Raw genomic sequence first — 16,272 nt, 5'->3', positions numbered from 1 at the left:
GACAACTTCTAAAATTTATTAAGAAGGAATATTCAATCTCTAAGCCCTTTTCAACCATAACCTGAATTTGCATGAAAGTATAATATTTTCCATATAATGTATGATTATGCACTGGCTTCCTGAGACAAACATGTTTCTAATGAGTTTAAAATTTTGTTTCTCGATAGTGCAAAGGAACCCCAAAAATCCTTAACCAAATTAACCTCCCCGATGGTGATCATTTGACAATTAAAGAGAGCCTTTTGTAACACCACTCCTTCTTTGTTTCTATATCATAAAAAATGAGATTGTTTCTTGTAGAGTTTAATCGTACAATGCTTCACCCGTAGAAAACCGAGAAATTAATGAAGACTTTCCAAAAAAAACTAATGACATATAGATAATTTATCGAATGAGTTCCTCAATAATCCCAAAAAATTACAAGCAAACTCACTCAGTCGTCCTTCCACCAATAGTACTTCAAAAGAATCACACGTGCCTTTAGAAAATGGTTGATATTTTCAAGGTGCAACAAACTCAATCTATAATAAATCAACATATGATCTTCTTAGGGTAGTTGTTCCCAAATCAAGTTGTTTTGGGAAGGGAAGTTGATAGTTATTCGAGGATCAACATTCTTATTCATGGATGATTCTATACCAAACAATGGAAAATTCACTCGCAACTTGAAGTTTCCCATCTAAATATTGTGCATCTTGCATATCAGTCTCCATATGTCTCTCACACATTTGAATCTAAAGAAGCCAAATTGATTTCATTTTTTTTATCTCTTTTAGCATGTATATGGATATCACCCATCAAATATTACTCTTAAAAGATCTTTCTTGGAGTTAACTCATATACCCCTCTTAGAAAATTTGAGAAGAATAAAGTTGTCATTTTTTCTCATCCCTATAAAATGTACCCAAATAACTTACCTCTAATTTTCTTCCCTCCAAGCATGCTAAACACATTGCCATTTATAACTCTATGAAATGTACTATGCAATTATTTCATTTTTTCAATTCCTAATTTCTATCTACATATGATGTGTAGTTGTAAAATTCATCACAATCCCACTCATTATGTTGAATTCATGTCAACATGATCATTGGTGAAATATTAATTATGCTTTTGAGAAAGTTTGAGGGATTAAAACATGACCAATAATGAGTCGTTAAGCTCAATGTATTTTTGGCCACCGTTACAGTTTTTTGAAAGCAACACCTTTGCATCATAATATTCAATTAGTAGATAAGGAATCTAGACATACATAACACCTTTACATATTAGCCATGTTCCATTTTTCAAAAGCTTTGGCATACCCCTCTTCATTAGAGAAGTATACTAAAAATTATTAAATTCTCAAATCTATTATATTGATCACTTCCTTCCTCAATAGCTTTGAAATTGATGTATCTTCCTATCAACTTGCCTATGAGTCCTTGCCTCCATGGTCAATTTCTCATTGCCTCATACCTATATGATATGAGGACAATAAAACAATCATATTATATTAGTTTTTTTCTCCCTAATCTTTTACTCCTAAAACTCATCCCTAATTTCATATTCTAAACTTTTTTCCAACATATCGTCATTCCCTTCTTTGTTGCTTACATGAACTTTGTCTTTCCCTAACAAAGATTGTTGGTAGGAACCATTGCCCCTACCACCACCTTCATTCATCATACAAAATATCTACCAATAATTCTATAGTGTAGCCTTCTCCTATTCATACGACCTTCTTCTTATTTCGTTCAATCTGACATGCTTCCTTAATTGATAGTTGCCCGTCTTTTTACTAAATCTTAACATATAGTTCGCATCCTGGTGGACACCTTTCTGTAGCATCATTGTTTTTCTATTCAATTACAAAAATACATAACATTTGAAAATATGAAATTAAATATCAGCCGTCATCCTAATAAAGTTTAAGTTTATCTCTCATCTAACATATAGATTATAAGCTAATATATAAAAAAAATGCTTAAATAGTCTTTTGGTCCCTGTAAGTTGGCGTGTTTTTGATTTTCGTCCCTGTATCTTTTTTTGGAAATGATCCCTGAATGTTAAAATCATTTTGGTTTTAGTCCCTAAAATTAAAATCCGCAGGAAAATTCAAAGGAAAATCCGCAAGAAACATGCAGATTTTCCTGCAGATTTTAACTTTAGGGACTAAAACCAAAAAGATTTTAACATTCAGGGATCATTTCCAATAAAAATAAGATACAAAGACAAAAATCAAAAACACGTAAACTTACAAGAATCAAAAGACTATTTAAGCCTAAATTTTTTTAAAAAAAAATACGAGTCTTAATCTATAAATTTTAAGTGCGATTTATTTATTTAATTAACTTTTTTTCTAAAAAATAAGCAAAGTTGACTACATAAACCTAAGTATTTATTTTGAGCTAAAGGATAATGAAGGATATATACCCCTTTTAACACTTATAAAATCTGCCATCAAATCATCCGAAGAGAGACTAATTAATTTTCACAGTTTGACCCCTTAAATTATAGAAAATTCGAATATTGACCTAAGACTTGTGTTAATTATTCCATTACCATCGTCTCGCTAGGTCTGTGCCCCTTTGAAATTGAAGACGAACACGGAGGAGCTTCCCTGAAATAAAGCCACCAGAGAGAGATAGAGAAGAGGCGTTCATCTCTGCTTCCTTTAACTCTCTCTGATTGGATCCTCTCTTCTATTTTTTCCTCGTTAATCTTTTTATTTTTATTTTGTATATTTTTTTGTTGTAAAATTCTACACGCGAAAATGACGGGAATTCCTCGGAATCGTGATCATGCCTCTAATTCTAAACGAAGGTTAGGATTATCCTTTTATGATTAACCATTTATCTGTTTGCATCGGTTTTAGTAGCTTTTGAATCGAATAATTTTGATTGTTTTTTTTTTTTTTGGCTAATTTTGATTTGAATTATTAATTATGGATCGTGTGATTTTGATGGTGATTTGAGAAATTTGTTTTGTAATGATGTTGGCGGTGTTTGTTTGATTATTAGGATCAGCTGAAATTGTGTTTGACATATGCGTGTAGCATGTTTGATGTTGTTTCTGTGGTTGGATTTCTCCTGCTGGATGGTTTTCAAGCTGGTTTCTGTGTTGTTGTTGAATGTTGAGTGGATTTTCGGGTTGTTTGACTTCGATTTATCGTTGTTGAGTTGAAAATCAACCGAGGCAATAGTTATGGAAGGAGATGAGACTTACTTAGACTTGATGCTGAGATCATAGGATTATGATATAGATAATGTGTGTCTGTGTACTTGGTAGTGTATACTCAGTTGGTGTTTTTTTATGTATGATCTAGATGGGTGGTTGTGGATCATGTTAGTTGATTGTAACGAAATTCTAATTTTTGTTCCTTGAATATCACATATTCGAATGATGTGATTGATGCTGTGATTTTAATACTCAAATCATCTTCAGTTACGTGTTCATCAACTGAAGCAGAAATTAAAGTTGGCTCCCGTTTTAGATTGATAGTATATAAGTTTTCTGTACAATATTTGTCATCTGATGTTTTGAATTTGTTCAATTGTAGCAATGTCTTTAATTTGGTTGCACGGAGAGAGATTTCACCAAGAACAAAACATGCAGCAAGAGATGCAAGGCGTGGCCTCTTGTCATGGTATTTGGACTACTTCAGTTTATAAATGATATCTTGGAAAAACAAGCCTCTTGAGACTGTGATTTTTCTAATGCTCTTTCTTTGTGAAATTCCAATTTTATGGACTAACATCTCTTAAAATGATTCTCAGGGTTGAGGCTGATTCATTGCGACATTTGTCAGCCAAGTATTGCCCTTTATTACCTGCCCCAAGGTCTACTATTGCAGCAGCGTTTAGTCCAGATGGAAAAGTTATTGCATCCACGCAGTAAGTTGCAACTAGTTCATTACTTCAGTACCTCAATGTTAGTTTAAATTAAAGTTCCTTTGCGATTAATTTTGTTTGTTTGCCATGTGTAGTGGTGACCACACGGTAAAGATAATCGATTGTGAAACTGGACGTTGCTTAAAGGTGTTAATGGGCCATATGAGGACGCCTTGGGTGGTAAGCTTGAAATCTGCCTGTTTGCCTGAATTTGTTGTGCATTTGTTTTTATCTTTTGCTTTTTGCTTTTAATATTGATTGTAGTTTACAAAAGGAATCAAGTGCTTTGTCATTTCCAATTTAAATTTTTGTGGTAAATGACTGCAGGTTAGGTTCCATCCATTGCATCCACATATACTTGCTAGTGGGAGCTTGGATCAAGAAGTTCGATTATGGGATGCTAACACATCAGAGTGCATAACATCTCACCATTTCTGTATATTTACTTACTGTCTATCTCGTTTTATTTTCTAAATTACCTTTGCTACTGTTACTAAATTTGTTTGCTTTGTTTTTCTGGCATTGATTGGGTTCTCTGTTTGATGAATTTGTCGGTGTTTTTTCACAGATCGCCCAATTGCTTCCATTGCTTTTCATGCTAAAGGGGAAATTATTGCCGTTGCATCAGGCCACAAGGTAGTAATTTTTATGAGAACCTCCCATCTCTCTTTTTTATTTAAAATCTTTAATGAATTAATTACTCTTCGTTTTAATGGATTTTTAACGTTCTTACATTGTGTTCTGGAACACTGTGTAGCTGTACATATGGCACTATGACAAGAAAAGTGAGGCATCCTACACACCAATTTTTGTGTTGAAGACTAGGCGATCTCTACGAGCTGTGCATTTTCACCCTCATGCTGCACCATATCTTTTAACTGCTGAGGTGAATGAACTTGTGTTTTTTGTTGTCTATATACCCATTCAGAATTTTAACTTTTTGATTTTTCTTTTTGGTTAACATGGTTGTATTGATGCGCAGGTCAATGATCTTGACTCTTCAGATTCCTCGATGACAGAGGCAACATCTATTGGTTATTTACAATATCCTCCACCTGCCGTTTTTGTCACAAATATTCAACCCACGGAAAATGTTACTTTGTCCAGTGAACCGCCTAACGTTTCATCGACTTTCTTCTTCGTTCCTTCATTTTCTGTCGATGAGTCAAGAGAGGAATTACAGCATGCTAGTCATGACGATGGCTCGAGTAGAATGCAAATTGAGTCCCCTGCGGTGGTTCAGTTTCAAGCAGATACAAATGTAACAGAACAATGTGATACTTCGTCTCCCATGGATACAGTCTCCGAGATTCCAACTAACTCTCAACTTGGTACAGAATATCCCACTCATTCTTCTTTCTCTAATGGAATGGGAATTGGCATCCGCAACCTCACAATGGATGGTATGGAGACTGATGAAACCAGACCGTCGGAAGGAAGTCAACACGGAAATGTTACTGATGTAAGTTCTCTCAATGGCATGTTACACGGACTATCGGGACAGACTGCAAATCATGGGGTTCATTCAGAGTTTGGTCAATTTCATCACTTTGTTTCTTCAAGAGACACAAGTGGCTGGGAATTACCTTTTCTACAAGGATGGTTAATGGGTCAAAGCCAAGTTGGTATCCCCGCAACGCATTCTCACCCGGGTGTTAGTCATGGCACTCTAGCTCAACAGATTAGTTCTGCTGCAACGGCTAATACTCTTTCCACTTCTAATGTTGACACAGCAATGCCATCTACAGCAATGTCTGGCGGCATCAACATACCCAGATCTTCTACAAGATCAGGTCTACGGAGTCATTTTTCCCAATTGCGTAGACCTGTATCTGAATCCCGAAATGTTGCAGCTTCTACTAATACCCCACGCGATGGATCTGACATCCAAACCATCATGAGTCGAATCCAGTCAGAACTCGCAACATCTGTGGCTGCAGCGGCAGCTACTGAATTGCCTTGTACCGTGAAGTTAAGGGTATGGTCTCATGACATAAAAAATCCCTGTTCCCCACTAAATTCTGACAGATGTCGTCTAATCATACCTCACGCTGTCCTTTGCAGGTACTTTCTGAAGCTATGTTTTTCTATTCAGTTGTGAATTGAAATTATATGCATTTTATGTTTTTACTTTACAATTGCGTTTGTACTTTGCAGTGAAATGGGTGCCCATTTTTCACCATGCGGTAGATTTTTAGCTGCCTGTGTTGCATGTATGCTTCCACATATAGAAGCCGATCCAGGATTGCAAACTCCGGTACATCAAGAGCCTGGTGTTGCAACATCTCCAACTCGGCATCCAATATCAGCACACCAAGTTATGTATGAGCTGCGGATATATTCCCTTGAGGAGGCAACGTAGGGAACAATTCAACTATTGTTGCTAAGCATTTACTATTTCTTGAGCAGGTTCTTGAGTCCATTACATTTTAAAATAATTGCTATTGATATTTGTTAAACAGATTTGGATTGGTGCTTGCTTCTCGAGCTATTAGAGCAGCTCACTGTCTGACTTCAATTCAGGTCAGATTAGTACTTCATCATATGTTTTCTGATAATCATAATTCTATCCCTCCCCCGCTCTGCATGTGTCTGAACCTTCTTTTATGATATTCATATTTCATGAATGATTTCTTCTCTCTCTCTCTCTCTCTCTCTCTCAGCCATAGATACAAATATGTATTCTTTTATTTGTTATATGCTTTGGACTCCAAGTCAAAATGATGAATAAAATTGCAGTAAACCCTTTATTATTATTGGTAGTTAAGTTTATTCCCATGACTTTCTTTAAATATTAATAGGTAGTTCTGCCACTTTCTTGAGTCTAAATATAATTTTTAAAGCAATTTTCTTCATGGATTGAATTTGTACCACTGCTGTTTGATGTGTAGTTCTCACCTACATCTGAGCACATACTCCTTGCCTATGGTCGACGTCATGGTTCTCTTCTTAAAAGCATTGTCATTGATGGAGAAACAACATTACCTATATACACAGTGTTAGAGGTACAATGCTCTTCCTACCTGTTGTAGGTTTATATGATCTTTATTTATGAATCAACCGATTGTGCTTAATACGTGAGCGGGCACTGAACATTGTAAGATGAAATTGTTTTGTTCTCAAAATCTTGTCGCGGATTTTGCTTTGTATTTTAGGTGTATAGAGTTTCGGATATGGAACTTGTTAGGGTGCTTCCTAGTGCTGAAGATGAGGTTAATGTGGCATGCTTTCATCCTTTTCCTGGGGGCGGCCTAGTTTATGGAACAAAGGTATTATTATACTAGCGGGAGATCTATCTGGTATGCTTTCACTTGCATTGTTTAGTTTGTTAATTTTTTGTTTGTGATTGTAGGAAGGAAAGCTTAGGATCCTCCACTACGATGGTGCTCACCCAGTAAGTGGCAATGGACCGAGTTACTTTCCCGAGGAGACCGTCGTTGGATTCAGTCAGTGAGCAAGGTTATATAATGATTCTTTTTGGGATTTTATAATTACACAACTATAAAAGTGATGTTTGGTTTTGATTTTCGTGGATATAAATGCTTGTTGAGTAATAAAATTCATCTCAGATAGGAATTAAGGACATAGTACTATAATGGTGATGATGGTGCATTCACCAAAACTCAAGTGTTGATCAGCATTACAGTTAAAACTTTTGTTGAGGATAAATTAGAAGACTCGGTTAAAAAAGGAAAAGGAATATCATAGCATTTTTATGCACTCATAAGATGCATAATTTTCATTTATTGCCCGGGGTTTAGCAACTTAAAAAATACATATTATTAAATATGTCTGATATATTTTTTAGTCCTTGCATTATTATTTTTTGAAATGGTTCCTATAATATTATTTGAGATTTTTGTTGTACTTTCTGTTGGTGGCCCAACTCAAGTAACTGCCTATTCACAAATTTAGAAGAAATTGGATATTCTTACTATCAGCGTGATCTTTATTTTTTGTCCTGTTTGTTTTTCTGTATGAAGATATCATATATGAGTGAATTTAAGAATCACAACAGCCTTTGATTTTATCATTCCTTCCTTCACAGTAATATATATTTGGTTCACAATGACTGGCATTTAATTTATTTATCCTCACAAAGTTTCCATCTATAATTGTAGGTTTAAACATGTTTGGAGAGGAAATTCAATGATCTGCTTCACATTATCTTTATCACCCACGAGGTAAGCCCCTTTTGTACTTCACTTTGTTTATGTCTTAATTATTTTTATTGTATCCCTTAGTGTTTTATTTGGTTGTATTTGCGGTAGTATGAAATATAAACTCATACAACTAAGTAAGTTATTCTACATTAGTGGATAAGATGTAATTATTTTTTTAAAATTTTTAAATGAAGAGGTATATCTCTCAAGCAGCTGAGCTTTCTCACCGGAAGATTCATATCGAGAATAAAGACTTTCACCTTGATTTTTCAATCAACAACTTAACCAATAAAGTTAATTGAAAAACCAGTTAAAGCTCAACTTCTTGAGTGATATAACTTGGAAGAAACTGTCTTTCTTTTCATCTATTTTAAACGGATCTTATCACCATGCAGCTGTTTCCACTGATGATCTGTACAAATTTAACATCATCATATCCAGTGCTGAGCGCATGACCAAGAACTGGAACTTCACACTCACTGCATTAGGAAATGTATATTTTTGTATTATCAATGTATGAGTATGTATGTATTAGTATTCTCCTTTTGTAAAAATGTCTGTGTTCCTTTTTCTGCTTACCCTCCTTCCTCGTGCCCATTGCTAGGGGTATCTTCCTTTCTACATGTGTAACCTATTCAGTAGTTACAAGGGGAAACAAATTTATCCTCAGAAATCTCATAATTTAGGAACATGAATTAACTTTTGTGAAATTTTTACACGATCTTATCACGTGAATTTGGTATTTACATTTTTAAAGGATGAGAGCACACCATTCTAAATCTTGTGTTTTTCTTTTGGTACCTTGAATTTTTTCTTTCCAAATACTATTTAAACTCCTACTATTATATTAACTAGAGGTTAAGTTACCAACTGAATAAATGGTCTATGGAAATTCATTACTTAATTGTGGGATTAAATGAGGTTACAGCCTCTCATCAAATTGGCGAATTTTGATTTTGGTTTTCTTATTTGTAAGACAGTTTATTTGGTCTTCATGTATTTTAATGGAGGGAGGAATTCGCTGCAATATATGAAGCGATTATTGGTAATCACAATACAGTAGAGTATGATACAAAGGGAATTTATGTCTTTCACTAAATACCATTGGATCTCCAATCTTGTAGGTGCCAAGTTATGGCGAGGACCTTTGTAAGTGTTTCCTTGTGTCAAATGAATGTTGTACTGACATGAACTGGCTGAGCTGTTTTTTTTTTTTTGATAAGCAAGATTAATTAATTAGAGGAGAGAGTACTGGCTGAGCTGTTGACTGGATTCAGTCAAATTCTGGTCCATTAAAATCAATTTAATGAAATCAGAAAATTTTACTCATAACCCTCATAACCCTCAAACTTTAGGTTCACAACTTTTAATATGTTAGTCTCGCCCTGTTCCATTTTTTTGCATTTTTTGCAGGCATTGACATTTACTTGAAATTTTTATATTTTTCGGTTGAAAAGGTGCAAAGTCTGCGGGCATTCTTTGGTCTGTCATCTTTTTTTTTATGCGGAGCAAAATTTTAGACATGCACCCTAAATTATGCATGTCCCGTGCCATTTTTTGCGGACTTTTACGGGGTCCCTAACTAAAATTAATTTAATTGAAATAGAAATAGGTTATGGCAAACTAAAATTGAGTTTTCCAAAATTATTAGTATTTTAATTATAAGAATAAAATTATTAGTATTTTTGTTAATTTAAATAATTTTTGGAGATAACAATGTAATTTGTGACAAAACCTTCAAATTGTTCTATTATTGGGATTCTCGCAATATACGATTATGCCCATTCTTTTTTTCATAAGCAAGCAAAATTGTATTAATGTGAGTATAAGAGGTATTCAATCCTAATACAAAAGATCAAAAGAGATCTTATTAATAATATGAAAACTACCTCAAACAATTCAACGAATCATCCAGCCAATTAACAAAATCATAATCAATCTGAGTCCCTTTTAAAGCCCTAAACCATTTCCACGCCAAGAGGACAATATCAATAGCTCATCTACAAGTCCCTTTAAACATAATTTCATTTCTATCTAACTAAATTGATTTATATATATATAAAACAGCAGTCATCATCATTTTTCAAAGTCTTACCATTTAAGATTTTGCCACAATAGTGCAGGTGCGCCACTACAGAGGACATATTAAGCATTAAATCTTCACTAATTCAAAAGTTTATAATCGTTTACATTTAGACTGCCACATAAGACGAGAGAAAGAGATAAGAGTGTGATTCCTCTGGCCCAAAGCACATCGGACACACCAAATCACGAGCCCACGAAACTTGTTGGTTGAACGGTGGAATTGTTGAAGTGAGGTCTGGAGTATTGAAGAAACTTAAATATGAAATGACTAATAGAATTTATATGGAGTGTGAGAGGTTTTTTTCAAAGAAAAGTTCAAACAGAAAAAGAGAGAAAAAAAATATAAGAAGACTTATTTTTTTAGAAGATAAAAAGACAAGGTATAATAAATTAATAATATTTAAATAATTTTTATAGTTTATTACCAGATATGGATACACACGGGTACAAATATCATTAAACTTGCATCCATATCTATTTATTTTATCTGTGGATATCCATTAGTTACTAGCTCATATTTCTGGCAGATTTTATCCGCGGATACGTGTATTTTTGTCATCCCTAATAATCAGACAAGATGCATTTTGATCAAAAGCTCTTCCAAGACACACATATGAATATCTTATAAACAGTCTTGGTATGTGATATATATATATATATATATATATATATATATATATATATATATATATATATATATATATATATATATATATATATATATATATATATATATATATATATATATATATATATATATATATATATATATATATATATATATATATTATTTTCACCACCAATATCAGGTCTACTAGACCATCTAATCTCAGTTGGGTCAGTTCTTGTATCAAGTAATTTTAGCCTTCTCACCATTGTAATTGCAGGAGATCGAACTGTGATTCTTCCTACAAAGTCTTGCGTCTGATTTGTATTTCTTTACTGTGTAATTTTTTTTTTAAAAAAATGTATTAAGTTACAGGTAATGCTAACATGTCCCTTTAGGGCACATGTTAAAAACTAAATATAAAAATATTTTTCTTGGAAATATTTATTTATGTAATTTTAAGATAAAATAACAGACAAAAAAATAAATATATTTGACTCAGAAATTGCATGTAACCCATAATCGTTCCTTATATGATGCTATCTTTCTCATCATCTTGATATTCATGGATAGATTAACAAAAATTGAAATCAATATGTTTTTTTATTGAGTCAAAATTTGAAGATTCCTTCCAATTATAACCGATGGCTATATGTTTTCATATTTTTAAAATTGTGTTATATATTTTTAATTTTGTATATATATATATATATATATATATATATATATATATATATATATATATATATATATATATATATATATATATATATATATATATATATATATATATATATATATATATATGATAACAAAATTCATTAATTGTGTCTTAGGATTTATAAATTAAATACAGATGCTCTTTTAAGATGAATTGATAAAAGTGAATGTCACTTGTCCTCACTATAAACATAATTCTACTACAAGAAATGGACAATCATTTCCATTCCCTCTACTAAATGAATTCTCCAAGTGAGCTAGGTGACTCAACATTAATAATTTAATACTATCATTGAATTGAATAATGATAAAAACATATTTCCATATCGTTGACCAGTCAAAGGAATAATAAAAGCGGCGTTTTAAATTCTAGCATAACACGTATGGGTTAGGTTGGTTTGAACATAACATTCATTTGACTCTATCTTTGACTATAATAAATACTATAATAATGTCAGAAGCATCTCATTCATTCTCAAACCACAAAAATTGAATCAAAACACTATAAAAACTAATTTTAATTTCAATACAACATTACTACTTGCTACAACTACTAATAATTAACAAGATGGTAAAGATGAAGAAGAAGAAGATGATTCAAATTTGTAGTACTTATCAACAGCAACAGAAACATCCCAAGTACAACTCAGTCCTTTAGGAATTGTCACTAAATCTCCAGCTCCAAACTCTACAAAATCTGATGACCCTTTTGTGTATGCTTTCACTTTTCCTTTCAATAAATAGCATGTTTCTTCTGCATCAAATCTCAACTGATACTTTCCTGGTGAACAACCCCATCTTTTTATTTTCACACCCCCCATTACAAAAAAAAAAGAAGTTTATGTTATATAATTATATTAATACAAAAAATGAAACAAAAAAAAGTGATTATAAATGCTTACTTGGGCCAGCACTTGATGTTTAGTTCAGATAAACGTGTTTGAGATGGATTTCTTTCAATGGTGATTCTTAGATTTGAACTGGAATCTGAAGCCATGGAAGATAAGAATGAAGAAACTTGAGTTTGTTTGTTACATGCAACAGTGTGGATAGAAAAAAATGAGGAATCTTTTTGTGTTATTATTATGAGAGAGGACAAGAATTTATAAGACCTTTGACAAAATTAATTACAGTTCACCTATCACATCATGCCACGTAATCACCACAGTATTTTCAAAAATTGTGGAGTATATAAAATGTTTTTATTATTTTTAGTGAATGAATTTATTAGTTAAAAAAATAACTCAGATAATTGACTATATTTTTTTAATTGAAATGACAACGACCAAGAATATTTTATTATGTAATATACATTTTTAGATAATTACATTATCCAGATAAATAGCACCTATATCTGAATCAGTCAAAAAAGCAATAATATTCAACTGTAGAACAAAGTGTTGTGTACTTTTTTTTGTATATACTGTTCAGATAGAGACGAAACAATATACAATTGGCACGTTGCATGTGAGTGGCACTATCGAATCTGTAATCCACTGCATAAGTTGAATAAGCACTTTGCTACTTTTCTGAAGAAAATTGATTGTGAAACTGTTAATTAATAATATATTTATTCATCAAATTATATTTCTTTATTTCAACAAATTGACTTATTCAAAAACTAAAGGTACCCATTCTTCCAGAAGTCTCAGCCCCTTACATGTCAATATACAAAATTATGAGATAATATAGATTTTATTCATTAATTTAAAACTTTACAATAAAATTGATAAATAATTGATAATATTCAAATTCAAATCAAAATTAGAATGACAATTAATGCATTATAAAATGTAACAACTTTTGTCCATGAAATGTCTTAATTCATACATCAACCTTTAAACAACTATAGAAAATAAATCAACTATAAAAACTATCATGTTCAGTCAATTATGAGTTTATTGCAAATAACCTACTTGTTTATATAATAAAAATAGGGTTAATTATGTCAGGGTTCCTATAAATACGCGATCCTGCATTTTTAGTCCTTTTAATTTTTTTTTCCGAATAATAGTCTATAAAATTTGATGTCACCTTATATGGTCCCTCCCGTTAGTTTTCACTAACGGAGGATGACGTGTCTTGTCAAGTGTATGTTTGTTATGTGACACGTTGATTGGTGTTTATAATAATGTTCTTTACTCCATGACTAAACCCTAAAACATTTACTCATTCTTCTCTCTGCCACCAAATCGTGTCTCTCACCCTCTTCCTCAATAATGTTCATCTGCTTCTTCATTTTTGTTCATCGTGCTTAGTCGATACACAAGCTATGGTGTCTTCTTCAATTAGAAGCAAATCGGTTTCAGTTCAGTCAACAAGTGTGAGCAATCGTAGATGGAGAATGTGTGACTACAATCTTTGTATGATTTCGTATCGTTGCAAGAATGGTTGTAATTGAGGGAGACTCTTCTAGAGATGTCCCTTTTGACAAAGCAAGGAAACATGCAATCTCTTTGAATGGGATGATGATACGGGACCAAGACACGATGTCATCAAGATTTTAGATGAAGAATGGACAGATGATTCAACTAAGATAAGGGAGATGCAATCTGTTGAAACCTTGAAGGAGTTATATGAGTCAGCAATGAAGAGGAATGTAGAATTACTGATCCAACAGAAGTCAGATGGATTTTGTGGAAAGATGAAGACAATTTGCATTGCTATTTCGTTCATGGTCAATTTGTATTTTCTAATGAAATGTAAATGTTGAAAGATGGGTTTAATAATTGTTTGTTAATGTTGCAGTATGGGTTTAATAATTGTTTGTTCATTGTAAATGTTGAAGGATGGTCAATTTGTAATTGTTTGTTTCTGAAATGAAATACAATGTTGTAGTATGGGTTTAATAATTGTTTGTTAATGTTGTTGTTATAAGACCTATAATTTGACAATGTTGCAGTATGGGTTTAATAATTGTCTGTTAATGTTGTTGTCATAAGACCTATAATTTGACATGTTCCCTATTATAAGTGATCCATAATTAGTGACCCATAATTAGTGACCTATAATTTGACATGTTCCATATTATAAGAGATCTATAGTTTGACATGTTCCATAATAAGTAACATATAAATCGACATCTTCAATAATAAGTAGTAGACATAACTTGAAATTGACATAATAAGGTGACCTTGAATAAGGTTCGTCATCAGTACATTTCAGATAGTTTGATCACTTTAGTTAAACAAAAAAGGTTCCAAAAGATTACAAGTAACATAACAGACATGCAGAGTTAAACATATGATTACAAAAAAGGTTCCAAAACATAATCAGTTCAGGCTTCAATCACTGAGTTAGGCCTTTATATATGTCATCCCATTTCTTTGTCTTGATGACACCACTAGTTGAATCTTCTATGGCTTCATCCTCCTCAGTGATCACCAAAGGGTCATCTGGTTTTTTTCCTGGACCTGCAATAGCCTTTGTCTTGAGGCTCCTCAGTCTGTCACTTTGCCTATTTGCCACTTGAACATCACTTTTACTTTTTTTTTGGCATTGGTCTGCACCTGTGTTGAAGATGATGCTGGTGGTTTGACATGTACTTGTGTTGATGAAGAGGTTGGTGGTATGAATGATTTGGTCTTAGCCTTTTTTGGAGCTGGGCCAAAGAAAGTTCTAGGTCCATCCTTGGGCTTGGTAGCAGTAGTTGCAGCAGTTGGTTCTTTATCTATTGTTGGTTGAGACTTCATTGTTGCAGCAGGGTCAACGGTTTCAGCAGTATCTTTTTGCTTCATGGGTGAAGTATCCACACACAAAGGCTGAATGTTTAAGATATCATCCCAATCCAGCAAGGCATCTAGTGTTGCAGCATCCCATTCAATGTATTTATCAATAGGTGAAGATTGTGATAGTTGTGATGCCCCCTGGTTCCAACTCCATCATTCAAAGTTTGAGAGCCAGTTGATTTCATCTTTGTTTTTCTAGACTTGAAATTTTTTTGAAGCTTTGGCCTTAGGCATACCCTGGATAAAATAAGTCAGTTCAAGAAAACAATTCAGTTGATGAAGATAAAGGTAACTAAATATCACATAAAAAGTCAGTTGAATACCTTTTTTTTTACTGCCATATTTTCCTGGGCTGTTTGACTGGCCTGCGTTGGCACTTCTTCATTAGATACATTGTTTGTTGGAGCATCTTCACTAGGTACATTGTTTGTTGGCACATATTCACTAGGCACATTGTTGGTTGGGACATCTATAACAACAAGCTGCACATTTTTCTTACACCATTTTTCTTGGGAATAGCCTTCAACCACTCATAAGCTTCCAATTTGGCCTCCTTGATAATGAGCATTTTTGCTTCATGTGCCTCAAAATAGGTAGCCTTGGCAGCTTCCATCACGAGATCTCTGAACAAAGTTCCTCCACCAAACTTCTTTTTGAAGTTTGTATATAAGTGTCTTAAACAAAATATATGCTCATAAGCTAGGTACTCCTCTTCAAACACTTGAACCAGTCCCTATTCAAACAACAGTGGAAAAGAGTTAAAATAATGGTAAGTATCTAATGGTAAGTATGATCAGTAAATAATAATAAAAAGTAACTAAATATTACCTTTTGTTGATCAGATATGAAACACCATCTGCCATCTCCAATATCTTCAATAAGTAACTTCATAAACCAGCTCCATGAGTCTTTTGTTTCACTATCAACTAGAGCAAAAGCAACTGGAAGATACTGGGCATTTGGATCTCTGCCCATTGCAGTCAGTAACATACCACCATATTTGTGTTTCAAGTGGAATCCATCCAAGCCAATAAAGGGTCTGCATGCCTTATTTGTCAGTGTTTTTTTTGTCCCATCAAAGCAAATGTAACACCTCT

The 16,272-nt window shown here is 33.1% G+C and overlaps 2 protein-coding genes across 2 annotated transcripts; one reads left to right on the top strand and one right to left on the bottom strand.

Moving 5' to 3' along the window:
- Window positions 1-2,502: 2,502 nt before the first annotated feature.
- LOC131622325 (uncharacterized) lies at window positions 2,503-8,791 on the top strand. Its single transcript, XM_058893354.1, has 15 exons — window positions 2,503-2,805; window positions 3,542-3,628; window positions 3,759-3,875; window positions 3,968-4,052; window positions 4,200-4,308; window positions 4,441-4,508; window positions 4,630-4,758; window positions 4,855-5,936; window positions 6,030-6,230; window positions 6,335-6,395; window positions 6,764-6,877; window positions 7,028-7,141; window positions 7,225-7,331; window positions 7,994-8,056; window positions 8,431-8,791. Exons 1-13 carry the CDS (start codon window positions 2,756-2,758, stop codon window positions 7,324-7,326), a joined length of 2,319 nt encoding a protein of 772 aa, XP_058749337.1. The 5' UTR covers window positions 2,503-2,755; the 3' UTR covers window positions 7,327-7,331; window positions 7,994-8,056; window positions 8,431-8,791.
- Window positions 8,792-11,568: 2,777 nt separating this feature from the next.
- LOC131622298 (uncharacterized) lies at window positions 11,569-12,518 on the bottom strand. Its single transcript, XM_058893324.1, has 2 exons — window positions 12,350-12,518; window positions 11,569-12,245 (listed from the first exon to the last, which is right to left on the bottom strand). Exons 1-2 carry the CDS (start codon window positions 12,442-12,444, stop codon window positions 12,008-12,010), a joined length of 333 nt encoding a protein of 110 aa, XP_058749307.1. The 5' UTR covers window positions 12,445-12,518; the 3' UTR covers window positions 11,569-12,007.
- Window positions 12,519-16,272: the final 3,754 nt, after the last annotated feature.

The sequence above is a fragment of the Vicia villosa genome, unplaced genomic scaffold (assembly GCF_029867415.1).
Source record: "Vicia villosa cultivar HV-30 ecotype Madison, WI unplaced genomic scaffold, Vvil1.0 ctg.000029F_1_1_1, whole genome shotgun sequence".
In the NCBI taxonomy this organism is placed as follows: domain Eukaryota; kingdom Viridiplantae; phylum Streptophyta; class Magnoliopsida; order Fabales; family Fabaceae; genus Vicia; species Vicia villosa.
This window is presented reverse-complemented; position numbering and strand designations above follow the sequence as displayed.

Bases quoted from the DNA above. Each gene is read 5' to 3' on its own strand.
- LOC131622325 (XM_058893354.1), top strand. From the start codon at position 2,756: ATGACGGGAATTCCTCGGAATCGTGATCATGCCTCTAATTCTAAACGA. The intron at 3,876-3,967 runs GTAAGTTGCAAC...TGCCATGTGTAG, and splicing joins AAAGTTATTGCATCCACGCA to TGGTGACCACACGGTAAAGA. The intron at 4,053-4,199 runs GTAAGCTTGAAA...AAATGACTGCAG, and splicing joins ATATGAGGACGCCTTGGGTG to GTTAGGTTCCATCCATTGCA.
- LOC131622298 (XM_058893324.1), bottom strand. From the start codon at position 12,444: ATGGCTTCAGATTCCAGTTCAAATCTAAGAATCACCATTGAAAGAAAT. The intron at 12,246-12,349 runs GTAAGCATTTAT...GAAAATAAAAAG, and splicing joins AACATCAAGTGCTGGCCCAA to ATGGGGTTGTTCACCAGGAA.